The 13,924-nt window shown below is 38.0% G+C and overlaps 1 protein-coding gene and 1 long non-coding RNA gene across 2 annotated transcripts in view; one reads left to right on the forward strand and one right to left on the reverse strand.

Moving 5' to 3' along the window:
• The window catches only part of LOC117815261 (sphingosine kinase 1-like), a 48,969-nt gene extending 37,908 nt beyond the window's left edge, over positions 1-11,061 (reverse strand). The window contains exon 1 of the mRNA XM_034686875.1: positions 10,508-11,061. Coding sequence (XP_034542766.1) covers positions 10,508-10,931 — 424 coding nt within the window. The 5' untranslated portion in view covers positions 10,932-11,061. The remainder of the gene's footprint in view (positions 1-10,507) is intronic.
• On the forward strand, positions 10,397-11,665 carry LOC117815262. Its single transcript, XR_004631780.1, has 2 exons — positions 10,397-11,119; positions 11,486-11,665. It is a non-coding gene; the product is annotated as an uncharacterized LOC117815262 (long non-coding RNA).
• Positions 11,666-13,924: the final 2,259 nt, after the last annotated feature.

Raw genomic sequence — 13,924 nt, forward strand, 5'->3', positions numbered from 1 at the left:
ATTGAAACTGAATAATCGTCAGGGTTTGACAGTCTCTGGGAACAGTCTCTTGTTTTTTGTCATGTTCACACCAAGGTTATTATAGTTTTGCATTTTTCATTAGTTTTTATTTTTATTTCGTTTTGACTTTTTGTTTTCAATTTCAGTTTAGTTTTAATTAGTTTTTGAAGTGGGTTTGCTAGTTTAGTTTAGTTTCTATTTTTTGAAAATGCTTAGTTTTAGTTTAGTTTTTATTAGTTTCAGTATTAGTTTTAGTCTTTTTTGCCTGTGTGCCTGGCGGGGGGTTAGCTTCTGTTTCAGGGTAAGGGGGCTGGGTGCTCTCTCTTGCCTTGACAAGGTATGCTAGGTTAGCCGTCTTGTGTGAGCTTTTCAAATGGACTTTAAGATTAGTGGGATTTTCCCCCTTGAGAAATGGTCCACATATTTTATCACCTTCCATTGCAAGGCACTTACTCCTATCAGAGACAGTCATATTCAAAGTAATCCCAAATAGGGCTCTGCCGCTTTCTCCTGACTTTCGCTGCCATTAACGCTCTGCAGGCAAAGTGTGGACACGTGCCTGCTTGTGCGAATGAGCCAAATGAAGTGAAACTGGCAGAAAACAAACAAAAAATTAATAACCTAAAAAATAGGGAATACTGGTAGATACTCTGTAGGATAGTTCTCTCCCTGGGGTGTCGGTCAGAACACACTGGACAGGAGACAGGAGGGAGCTTTAACCGTTTAGTGAATATTCTCCTTGTACAGCACAACAGTACAGCAGACCCAATGAGGCCACAGAGGCCAACACATCAAATAAATACACAAACATAAGGGTGATGGTCACAATATGGACACTTAGGCTAGCATTACTGACCCTCTATAGTGTTAAATAATATGGTGACTCACTGATACATCCTTAACAATAAAATCAGCAATAAACAATAATCATTGATACAGAGATAATGATTCAGATGCTACCACTACAAGTATACCAATAATCATATCACTCTAATACCACTGCCACCAATTAACCATTAACACTTATAATGATAAATGAACAGAACAGGATCATATGGGTGATTAATAATATGAGATGACGCATGCCCTCATGGCGTCTATTTGCTCTCTCGGGAGTTTTAACACACGTGAATGCCTATGGACAGGAAAAGTCAGTTCTCCGTCTCATTATACTTACTTGTTGGGCATTCACACAGGAACGGTTATAAACAGGGCAGGTAGTCGGAGCCACTGACTAGTCTCAACTCTCAAGGTTAGAAAAGTCCGATTTGAGCACAATCTATATAGCATGATTGGTTAACCATGGGATCAGCAGGTGGATGTGGTCAGAGAGCACAAGTGCAGGATGTGTGTGGGGTGAGTATGTGTATGAGTGCGAATGAAGTGAAATTAAAATAGGGAAGTTAGGATTAACCAACAGAGAAACTTTAATGCAGACTTAGTACGTTTAGTTTAGAATATATGATTGATAATTGCAGCTAATTTTGAGTGATAAACACAAAAGGACTATTTTAAATGTGATGTTGTGCAGTCTTCCAACAATCTGAATTTTTCTGTAATATGAGATCCAACTCAATTATATCCAATGCAATTTTTAACCACTGCTCTGACACTTTTAGCCAGCAGAACAAGAAGAAACAAATCAGTTATGATCACACTTTTTCTGACACTCAAAAATAGCCCAAATATCTGACAAAGGTGTCAACGTTTTGATCTCTCAGACTTACAATTTATATTAAGCCCCATCAATGTTTTGAAAAGATCTAAAGCCAAGCTAACACGCATATAAGATCATATTTTTAAAGTAGTCTTTTAATGCATGTCACTTCAAACCTAAGGTTTAAGAAACGAAAAAACCTTTCATCATTTTGGATTAGGCAGGCTAACTTTTTTATCAAAAGGCCTCACAGGATTACATTTCACCATAGATCAAGCAGCCTAGCCTCAGCTCTTCTTGGTCAGAGAGGTATTGTATTAGTAATAGCATTGTCTGTCTGAGAGAGACCTGGATTTTGCTTCTAAAAGGAGCATTGCCGGTCCCCCTGAGACCGTCGAATAAGGTTCCCCTCATCTGACTATCCATCAGTGCCGTTGCCATGGTTTCAATCTTTTATAGGCAGACTTATTCAGTTAGAGTGCATTAGTACAAGTCATGATCCGTGGGATGAAAAAGTTTCTCATACTGGCATTTAAACCCCCAGCACCTAACCTAATCTCTCTGTTATTGTAATATGATAATTTCATATGGGGGCCTGAACAATCAAGCTTGAATTAATGCGTATTATGCTCCTACTGAATACATTAACACATCAGAAGTCCAGGAGTTTACTGAAGATTTACAGCAGCATAGAAAAATGTACATGATCTTTATATCACAAAACAATCCCTCCAGGAAGTTGCGACATCGCGATCGCAACTATCAACGTAAACTCAGCCAATCATCGCGATTTCTGTGCAGCCTTGCAATTTTATACAAACACCGCATCGCCGTAACCTCAGCCCCTGTACGTCATCGGTTTCATCATCAATTTCACTTCCTTGTTAGCGGTTGACAAGATGAAGACATGTCCAACGCGGAAAAAGCACATTTACCAAGTAATATTTCCTCCAAAGTTTGTGCAAGTCAGTTTCCCGATGTTAATCATGAAAGCGGGGGTAAACTGTTTTGCATGGCGTGCAATATCGTGGTGGAACATAAACGTAAGTCCTCACTTGATCGGCACTTTTCAACAGCAAAACACGCACGGAGAACGGGTGAAAGGCGCCGACAGCAGGCAGGACAAGTGACGATGACAACGTTGTTATTTATAGATACTCAAATACCCTTTTAGTATTAATGAGCTATAGTTGTATTTATTTACAATGTATTTTTTTCTAGTAGAGCAGTGTTGGGAAATATAAATACAAACACTGAACAAACATTTCATTTGAAAATAGCACATATACAACATAGCATCTGTTTAGGAAAATGATTTGCCCAATTTGAATTTAATGCCGGCAGTTCATTCAAAAAAAGTTGGGAAAGGTTCATGTTTACTACTCAGTTTTAAGTTAAATAATATTGTGTTTAATTGTTTAACGATATGTCAGTACAGTATTTCACAAAGTCTGCAACATTTAAGATGGAGACTCTGTGATGTTACCTGTGTGCAAATAAAGTATATTTTGTTAAAATAGTTGAAATCTCAAGCATTTTTAGTAAGGCTAACAACAACACTAAAAACAAATGCCAATCATGTAGCACATTTACCTCCCCCTGAGACGTTATTTGGGAAAAAAGCTTTTAAAAAAAAATGCAACTTTCCCTGCAAATTTTTCAAAAATCTGCCGCAAAATCAGACTTTTTGGGCCACAACAATCACACAAAAAAACCTGCAAAATCCTGGAGGGACTGACAAAGGCTTCATCTCTAAAGAGGCTCATTGGATAACTAAAAAGGTTGACTTAAAGTGCCAGCTGGTCTGATCTATGATTGCTCAGGCATAATGTACCCCAACAAATTAATCACATGAAGTTACTAATGTGTTGTAAATCTTTGTCATTGGACAGCCAAGTGCTAGAGGCAGATGATAAACCAGAGTGATCGACCTAATCAATACTAGCAACTCTCTGCCAGCTGTCATCAGCTGACTCATGATAACGACAGCCTCATCCCAAGCTGAACTTAATCCATGTATTGACAAGATCAGGTCAATACTATCTAGGAAACACTTGGCAATGCATCTGACCCGTCAAATCTAATTGTCGGAGCTGAGATGATATTCATAGGGGACTTGGGTCAGCGCAGTGATGTGTTAGGAAGTAATGCCAACAAAAACTGATGTGAGTGTCACCTCATGTCAGCTCACATCTTGTGTTTAAAGTCTTACTTGAGCGCTGCACCATGACAAGAGCCAACAGCAAGCTGACACCACAGAAAAAATGTTTTCTGCACTGTGTCTCCCAAATAAATGGTCCATGTTTTCTAGGTAAAAATCCTTAGACAACATAATCAAGCTAAATAACAAACACATGGAATCACCCCTAGCTTTAGCATCATCAGCCTGTGCTCTGACCCATCAGACTGCTCTCTCATCAGCTACCTCGAACAACAAAAAGTGCACAGCAACAGGCGCCAAATGTGACCAAACAGCTTCCCAGGGCCAACTGACAGCTTCTTGTGTCAAAGTCTCATCAGATGCTTGATTTATTATCATGCAAACTAAGACTGATGCCATGAACAGAACATACAAGTCAAAGATCAGAGAAGCAACGTAGAGCGTTGGAAAGAGAATGTTGGAGCTCATAGTGCCATATTACCCCTCTAGAACACTACGATCCCAGCTCAAAGGCCTGCTTGTCGTACCTGAGGTCTCTAGATTCCAGCTGCTATGGACGTGCCGGACACCAGCCGCAACAGCTACTACTATTACTACTTCTATCATCGCTCTCTCTCTCTTTCTTAATAACCTCTATCCCTCTTTCCAACCCCAACTGTGTAGAGGCAGATGGCTGTCTAACATGAGTCTGGTTCTGCTCGAAGTTTCTGCCTGTTAAACGGAAGTTTTTCCTTGCCGCTGTAACTAACAAAATACTGCTAGGTGCAATGCTCAATGTAGATTAAGATGAAAAGAGAAAAGATCAAGTCCTTCCAATAAGAGGGGACTAGATCGTATCCTGTCTTGATGTTGGGTCATTGTTAATAATCTAACATAGAGTACGGTCTAGACCTGCTATTCTTTTAAAAGCGTATGGTATAAAGTTTGTTGTGATTTGGAGCTATACGAATAAAGATTGATTGATTGGTTGGTTGGTTGGTTGGTTGGTTGGTTGATTGATTGATTGATTGATTGATTGATTGATTGATTGATTGATTGATTGATTGATTGATTGATTGATTGATTGATTGATTGATTGGTTGATTGGTTGGTTGGTTGGTTGGTTGGTTGGGAGGTATATGGGAGGTAGAGCCTATATTATGAGGCCCCTCTTCTTTAGAATCATCTGCCAGTCACGGTCCAGGAGGCCGTGACTGGCTTTTATGAGTAGGGTTAAAAATGTTCTTTTTGATAAAGCTTATAGTTTGGGTTGGGTCAGGTTTTGTCCAGCCCTTAGTTATGCTGCTATAGGCTTGGACTGCAAGGGGAACTGACACACTGGGACCCTGTCTTTCCCTCTCTCCTCTCTGTCTGCCTGTCACTTACTTAAATTCTTCCGGTCCCATTTAAGCACTAACCACAGATCTTGTATAACATTTTCAACAACTGCTTCCTGAATCATTTTAAGAGTACTACACCAGACATCAAGACAATGACACATATGCTGGTATTGATGGAGAGGTCAGACAGGCAGCACTGACCTCATTAAGACTAATGGTTTGGATACAGAGCTCCTGAACATGATTTATTATAGTTCACAAGGCCTTCAGCATAATGACTAACTTACTATACACCACTTTTTAGACTGCAAAGCTGTCCATACTACACAGAGGCCAAAAAGCCCTGCAGTCCAAATGACACATGAAATTAATTTCACAGACCATGAAAATACCCTGAAATATGACACTTCAGCAGGTAGCCAGCAAGAGAAAATCTATGCAGCATATATTTTCAATCTTTTTTGGTTATGCTTGACAGTTTAATCCTTTATGCAAATTCTACAGTCAAAATAAATATCAAAGAAACACCAACATAAATTACTTATGGACTGTTCACTGTCCTCAGAAAGGATAAAACCCTCATTCTGACTCTAAATATGAGGGTGGCAACAAATGATTATTTTCATCTTTAATTTATCTGCCAACTAACTCTGTTTAATTATCGATTAGTAGTGAAAGATCCTGAACAGAAAATCAAAAACTGAAGGTGACATCTTCTATTTGTTCAACTATCCAACACTAAAGATATTAAATTTGTATAGCTCAATTAGAATGAATCATTTAATGTAATTTAATTCAATTTTAATTATTTATATGGCAAAGCAACACATCTTCACAAATCGAGGCCTGCTCAAATTGTGGATTTTATTGCTTTTAATTATCCAAGTATTTAATCAAACATCAGTATTATTATCAGATTATTTTAACGTTTATTAACTAATCTAATAACCTGGCATTACCCTCACCATTCCATCCCTGATGGAATGGTGAGGGTAATGCCAGGGTAATGCAGATGTCTGTCTAACATGAGTTACATGGTTCTGCTTGAAGTTTCTGCCTGTTAAAAGGAAGTTTTTCCTCATCACTGTAACTAGCTAAATACTGTGAGGTGCAATGCTCAATGTGGATTAAGATTAGATAAGACTGAGTGTGGCAGTTTACCCTGCAACTGGTAACACACCACACCAGCACACCACACCGTCACCCATTCCACATGCCACATGTTAGCCAGGTAGCATGCTACTGATAGTTTGATGGGTGCACACACTGAACTACATTTAACATCTTAGTAAGATTCTTGTGCTATTTTCCCAATAAAGTTTTACAGAAACACATACACACACATTGTTATGGTTTTGAGTTAAAGCTAGGGGTGGTGGTTACAGAAAACTAGCATGGATTTGAATGTAGCATGTCCTTAGGACTCCGTCTAACTGGTAAATTACTTTTGATTCCAATTAAAGATGGTATGAGCCAGTGGGAGGGGCTTAGCCTTCAAATGGAGGGGATCTACACTGCCTAAGCAGTCAGAGAAGGGCTGTGGTGCTGTGCAGAGGTAATGGTGGTTCTGGCCAGTGTTTTGTAAATATTTTTCTGATGCATTTTTTGCCTTATTTGCTCACATATCCCTGGGCTGTCTTTAAAGGGCAATAAAATACCTCACATTTTTGTTGCATCAAATGGACTTTGTCTTGCTACCTTTGTTTTTACATTTTGAGGTTAAAATATTCCTTTTTCAGTCAGCCTTTCGACCTACTACCCTCACTCTAGGTCAGAGTGTGACACTGAGTATTAACCTACACTGAAAAAAATAACTTTGGTGTTGTAAAATGTACTAATGTGATTGTCTTAATTTCTACATTCTTATGTCAAGTTGTTATGGGAACTAGATTTTCTGAAGTAAAATTCTATGTATGAACATGATTTATTCATGCATTCAAAATAACTGTAAGGGAAGAATGTGTTTTATTATGGATTTACTTATACCATTTAAGTGTTTTTTACTGCCTACATGGAATATTAAAATGCTAAGTAAATTTTACAGACAATTTTTAGAGCGCGTTTGAATCCGTGCATGCGCTCTAAAGCAAAAGACGTCCGTTGGCGAGACAGACAACTGCATCAGTCACTCCTATGTGTTGTTGCAAGCTTGTCAAGTTGCAGCTTGATAAAAAAAAAGGGTTATGGATTTATATCAGCTAGTCTACATTTTATTATTTTCTTGAAGGAATACTCTGTTCATAATGACCGTAGTTGTAGTTTAGCTAATTCTGCAGATTTCTCTACCCTACTACTTTTCTCTACTTTTAAGACTGTAGGCGTCCATATGTTAATTTTTATTTATTACGATTCATTTGTAAGAAAATAAATGTTTACTGTGGAATTACATTGTATGCCTAGTGTTAGCTCCCCTGTTGAAAGCCCCAGCATCGCATATCATGCAGTTCATTTGATGGTCACATACTTAACTTTGTTATTTTTGTCATATGTACTTTCACACACGTAGTTTTGCGCGACGATAAATCAACGTTTTTTTTTCCTGTACAAATTGATTCCTCTGAACTTTGTGCCATGGTTAGAGGCATTAAAACAACGTCTTTCTATATATGAAAGTCAGTGTTTTAAGTTTGGATGAACTGGGTGGAGGTAAAGTTGCATTACATGACTACAAAGCAGCTGAAGCTATGGAGACATGGTGTTTGATTCTCCGTCCCCAGATACAAAACTTGTTGGGTAACTGTCTCAGGTTCAGCTCAAGGTCCTGAAATTACAAAATGTGTAAAGTAAATAAGAGTGTCTTAACTTACGAAAAGTCTGCTTCTTTCTATTCTGAAAACGACAATCTTATAGAATTGCAGAATATTTTGTGTCGTTACTAATACATTTGTGCAAATGGGGAAATGTTATCTGGGTCACAGAGTGCCACTGATATTGTCACTGTCTGTAATATGGAGTTCGTGTGAGGCAAAGAACTGCATTTTATTAATTTCTTCATAGAGTAAAGACATGTTGGTGTGCAGAACAAATAACGAGAAGATTTATCTTTAGAAATCTCCAATTATAGAATGTTCCCCGATGGAGTAATTATACGTTGTGGCACTACATGAACTCAACAGCAGTCATATTGCTTTGTATATCTGTTACGTTACGACGGCTTGTTTGTAGACTGAGGTTACAGAAATGTGACTCTCCATACACACCCATCCTATTGTTTAATTAATACAGAAGTAGGTTAAAGGCAATGCTATCTTGTGACTACAAAGGGATAAGGATATAGTTCTGTAGGGGGTGTATATCTGAACACAATGAGAGCTCATAGCTGTAATAGTGTCTTGTGTTTCCAGGGGTCTTTTATGCTAATGGTTTGTTTGCAGACCAGGGTTACTCAAAGGTGACTGCAAGAGATGCTGAAATATTCCCAGCTGTCCATGGATTATTATTTTAAAGCTTCAAGTTTGGTATATTGACAGTCGCCATCTTGTTTTTTTGGAGCAAGAAGTGACCATATTTGGACAAGAGGGCAAATGCAATACTACGACTCTACTCTAATGACAAGAACATTACATATTATTGCGTATCTTACCCCAAAAGGCAGCATAACTTCAAAATAAAAACACTGTATTGAAAAAGACTTTAAAAAAGTGATTTGGACAGCTAACTCATTGGTTAGTTTCTTACTACTCGGAGAGTCTCTCCCTATTTGTCACTGGAAAGAATGTAGGTTTTAGATGATTTCACATCAGCTTCACTTTTGATACCAGGCGGCTACATCCATCCACTTCTCATATGCAGTCTGTGCTCTTTACCAGGCCAATCAAATGGAGCAGAAAGGATCATTGTGGCTCTATAGTTTAAGTAATGTTGGTAACATTGTACTGTCCTCAAGCAGGTTCAAATATGTGATACACAAGTTTATACAAACAAAAAGAAGTTCCATGGTTTTAAATATGATGATTTTAAAAGTCCAATGAAAACTCTAGTTGTTCCACTGTATCACTACAAGGCATCCATCCATGTTATAAGGCTAGGGAATATGTGATAGTAAAGAGAAATGGGCTACTCTTTGAAAGTGACACTACACCTTTAGCAGTATAGAGGAAAGTTATCTAATCTGAAGTGTCATGGAAGTACTTCTCCCTGAAGCCTGTGACACAGAAGAGCTGAAATCATTAGCCCTACTGTTACCCTCAAATTTAGTCACATATTTTATCCTTGGGGTTAATTTGACCCCAGCAATTTAAACCTCCAGAAACTGATTGTTACCCAGGTTTATGTTTCTTTGTTAACTACCTAAATAGCCCTTAAAATAAGATATATTTGAAACAAAAAACATAATTTAAAGCATTTAGAAGGACTTCATTTGTAAAACAGAACTAAAAACTGCTGCAAGTTTGTCATGCTCTCATCGGCCCAGCCTTGTTTCTATGTTATCAAAATGCATAAAACAGGACACATCATCGAATGTCTTTAGAGACATGGAGGCTGGAAATATTATATCTCAATTGGAAGGTTGGCAGTTTGATCCAAGCTCCTGCAGTCACATGTGGAAGTGTCCCTGGGCAAGACACTGAACCCCAATTAATGAAAATAAAAATTAATTTTATAGTGACCTCAATATCATCCAAAACAGCCTAAACAAATGTGTATAAAATGCTGAAATCACTTATGATATACAGCTAAAACAGCCTGGGGTCCAATTGACCCCAAGGAACTTCAATGCCTAACATTTTTTCACAGGAAATTGTAACATTTCCACATTTTTACTCTGTTTTCCTAGTTGTCCCCATTGAGTTAGGAAAAGTCATGAAATATGATGCCAAGAAATGATGTTAATCATTAATTTAGAGACGTTAAACATTGAATAGGGTCCAACTGACCCCAAGGATAATAGGAGGGTTAATTTATGAATTGATCATCAAGTAATTCTATCTTTTCAATCTGTTGGGCTCATTTATTGTAAAATGTTGATCTTCAGCTTCTAATTAGTGAGGGTGGTGCTATGTGACTGTATGGTGCACCAAGTAGAGCTTTGAGTGAACAGCTACATACCCAAATCTTGATGTTCCATATTGTTATGATCCTCATCTGACCCAGTCAGTTTTTTAGATCAAAAAGCCACAAGCTGATTTCAGGGTCCATACAAGGCAGAGTAAGTTGGTATCATAACTTCTATCACGCTGGGCTTGACAACTATTTGTGTCTTTTTCACATTATCTCTACATGAGGAGATACGTGGTGGAAGAGCCAGCAAAGCTTCCTAATGATTCTGTACAGTATTATGAAGATAAAGTGTTGAGTCCTTCTTATTGACACGCACACAGGAACGACTGGAGCCTAAACTTGTCCCTTCTATTGCTCACGAGCACTCACCGTCTCTTAGATACTGTTGCCGGGCAGAGCGTTCTCGGACAGCGCGAGCCCACTTCTCTGCCTCCTCCAGGTTAGCTCGAGCGTCCTGAAGCGACGCGAGACGAAAGCCCTGCTCCACTCTCTGCCGCGAGACCCCGGAACTCATCCAGCGCCGTTTGAGCGGGTAGAAGTAGGCTGACAAGTACGCTGCCGTGTCTGAGTTGTCATCCTCCCGGTAAGCCCGGCAGCCGACGCAGTCCTTCAGGCTCAGAACCACCTTGTTTCGCCCCACAGGTGTCGAAGTGAGCCTCTGGACGATGAGGTCCTTTTCGGTCAAGCTCACGGCGCACCTGAGTTTTCGGTTACCGGTGACTGTAAACTCCCCGTAAAGCGATACCGGGATGTTACCGGTGTTGTGGTCCGGTTCAGCTCTCCTCTCATCCATTCTGAAGGGACGAGAGAGACTGAGACGCGGGGGGTCCGGGATAAAGTGGCTGCCTCACTCTCACATTGCTACCCGCCTGGATGTTGCGAGTAAAGTGGAGACAACGAGCCTGCGACTGACAGCTCGAAGCTCAAACCGGTGTCAAGTGTGAAGATACCATATACACTTAACTTCCGTTGTATTTCAAAGTAAGAGCCTTCAACTCTTATCGCTTAAGATGATTTCTGATGAAACTACTGGGAAGCTGGGAGTGAGATATAGGGTCTTTAACACAGCATCAATGTTATTTCTTGTGATTCCGGACATGTAAGTGTACGAATATTTATCTAATTCAACAAATTTAGGACTCACTCTTATATCCCAAATACGGTTGAAAAAATAGGTATCTTCAAAATTAAAGGCCCTAAATATCTAAACCCAAGTTTGACTATTAATATGAATCATATTCTTTTATAATCCTGTGAGAACGCGATTTGTCTGATTCACGATTTTCTGTTCACATTTCCGGTTGTTTTTGAGTGTCTTATGCTGACTTGACGCTTCTTTGCTTTGAGGTTCAACAGTTTTTCTCCACTGAAAAGAGATGGTGTGCTGCCACCTACTGGAATCGCTAGTGAAGCAATACATTTTAGTGAGGTTACAAACCTCACACACATCAGTGGGGTATCTTTGGAACCTTTGCTTGTTTGTTTGTTTTTTTGCTGGAAAAATGAATAAATAAATGTATGCATGAACTTCTGACTGGCTATTATTTAATGTTCCAACCGATCAATACAGTTAACAATAACAATACTGTTGCAAGTGTTATCCAAGCTACCGAAATAACATTATTATTAGTTGTATTTTGTTACATGTCACTGTATATGTAGTGGAAAAATCAACTCTCCTTGTAAAATACCTCAACATTTTTATAAAAATGTCTCTTTGGCTCACTTTGACTCCTAATTTTGCAATGCATATTATATATTCAGCATTCCTTTTCTATATTTCATTTACAACAAGACTATACACATCACTCACATAGAAAGGCATTTCTGAGAATATTATGCAAGTACTTTAGATACAGCAACAACCACATCATCTCTGTAAATTGTACATTGAATATATGTGATGCCCCAGCCTGTGTTTTTTTTAAGTAAAGCATATAATCAATCCAATTCAATTTAATATAATTGGGGATTGAAGTTAATATGTATAAGAATAGATTAAATCTATTTAATTAATGGCAATGTATGCTACAAGTCATGCAGTCATATTATCTTTTGCATACACAGAGCAGCTTCTTTGTCTTTCAGTAATGCATTTTGGACACAATAATGGATGATTTTCTAATATTACAGCAAAATTTTAATCAAAGACTGCAGCAACAAATGCCTTATGATGATTAGAAGCAGCTCTTTGGATTTAATTAGGTTTTCATGCAAATGTGCTCTAATTAGTCATAACTGGAACCAAACTGGTGTTTTAATGAGCAAAGAAAAAAACAGATGTGTGATTAAACGTGCATTTCATTGTCTAATTGATTTCAGTTCAGTTATTTTCTGAGATGGGGATGATGAAAAGTGTGAATAGATTAAAAAGAAGGATTTTTGTACTATTACAGAAATCTTAACTCCAAAGATTGACACATCTTGATAAACTCAGGATTTCCCATAAGTGACCAGTACAGAGGTGGAAAGAATGAGACATCAAAGCCACTAAAGGCATAATAAATGTTTTAAACAACAGCATATAATACACCTGTGTTTTCTAAATTACTTAACAGCATCCTGCTGCCAATAGCACAATCTTCTTCTTAATGCACATCCTATTCTATAATGGGGTTTCTTCTCTTTATATTTCTGTTTGAGTAGAGGCTGTTTTTCTGTTGCTACATTTATATTTCATGAATTTGTCATCAAAATCAGGAAACAAAACATTGCAAATTCGTATAAAACTTATTGTAAAGTTGTAATAGTTTGCACCTACATGCAGTGGTGTACTCAGGGAGGAGTGAGCCCCCCACCCCCTTTCCCTCCTGCCATCATATCAGAAGGAAAACGCATTTAAGGGCCCTCTCGGAGTCCACTGTAAAAGATAAAACATTAAAAAATCCCTTCTTTGGTGCCCTTTATGTGGAAAATATCTGTAATATACCCATTTTGTTAATTATGTTATCTTAATTATGTACCATAATCAATAATATATAAATAAATAAAAAGTTTTGTGTTTTCCTTTTTTTCATAATTCATTTGTTAGTACCAATGGTCACATAAATATTCACCAGAATGCAGGAATTACGTGTTAGATGCATATGATTTTCTCGAAAATCTACGACTTTATAATCTTAGAAACTTAGGTGTTTTTCTCGAAAATGTACGACTTTAAAAACTCGAAAAATTTCGAGTTTGATTTCTCATAGATTTGCGACTTTATAAAGTCGAAATATTTAAGTATTTTTTCTCGAAAATGTACTTCTTTTTTTTTTTTCATAAAGGCCCTAATACGCCATTGTAGATGCACCCCTCTTTTTCAATTATTTTATTTAACCTTTATTTAGCCAGGTTGGTCCCATTGAGCTCAAAGATCTCTTTTTCAAGGGAGACCTGGTCAAGACAATCAGACTCATGTTAACACTGCATCAATACATTTAAATTCACCCTAAACTGTGAGAACCAGGTGTTTGAAAAGAGGTGCCCTTTTTTCTGCTTCCGCCCTTGCCCCTCAAATAGCCTGAGAACGCCACTGCCTCCATAAATAAATTGTATTGACATGCATTCACCGAACAACACTTCATCTTTATATCAGTAACATACGTCTGAGGAAAATAGCCAGTATATATACAATATAAAACATAAAGCACCATTTCACCTAAAAACTGGAACATGATTTTGACTGCAGGACTTTATTATTATGATGGTAAAACAAATTGCAGCGTCTGCCCATTAGAATAATAATTAGGATGTAAAATGTTTGCTTTAAAAAAATACCCACATTAGTTGTAGCATCTTCTG

The sequence above is a fragment of the Notolabrus celidotus genome, chromosome 7 (assembly GCF_009762535.1).
Source record: "Notolabrus celidotus isolate fNotCel1 chromosome 7, fNotCel1.pri, whole genome shotgun sequence".
Classification (NCBI taxonomy): Eukaryota; Metazoa; Chordata; class Actinopteri; order Labriformes; family Labridae; genus Notolabrus; species Notolabrus celidotus.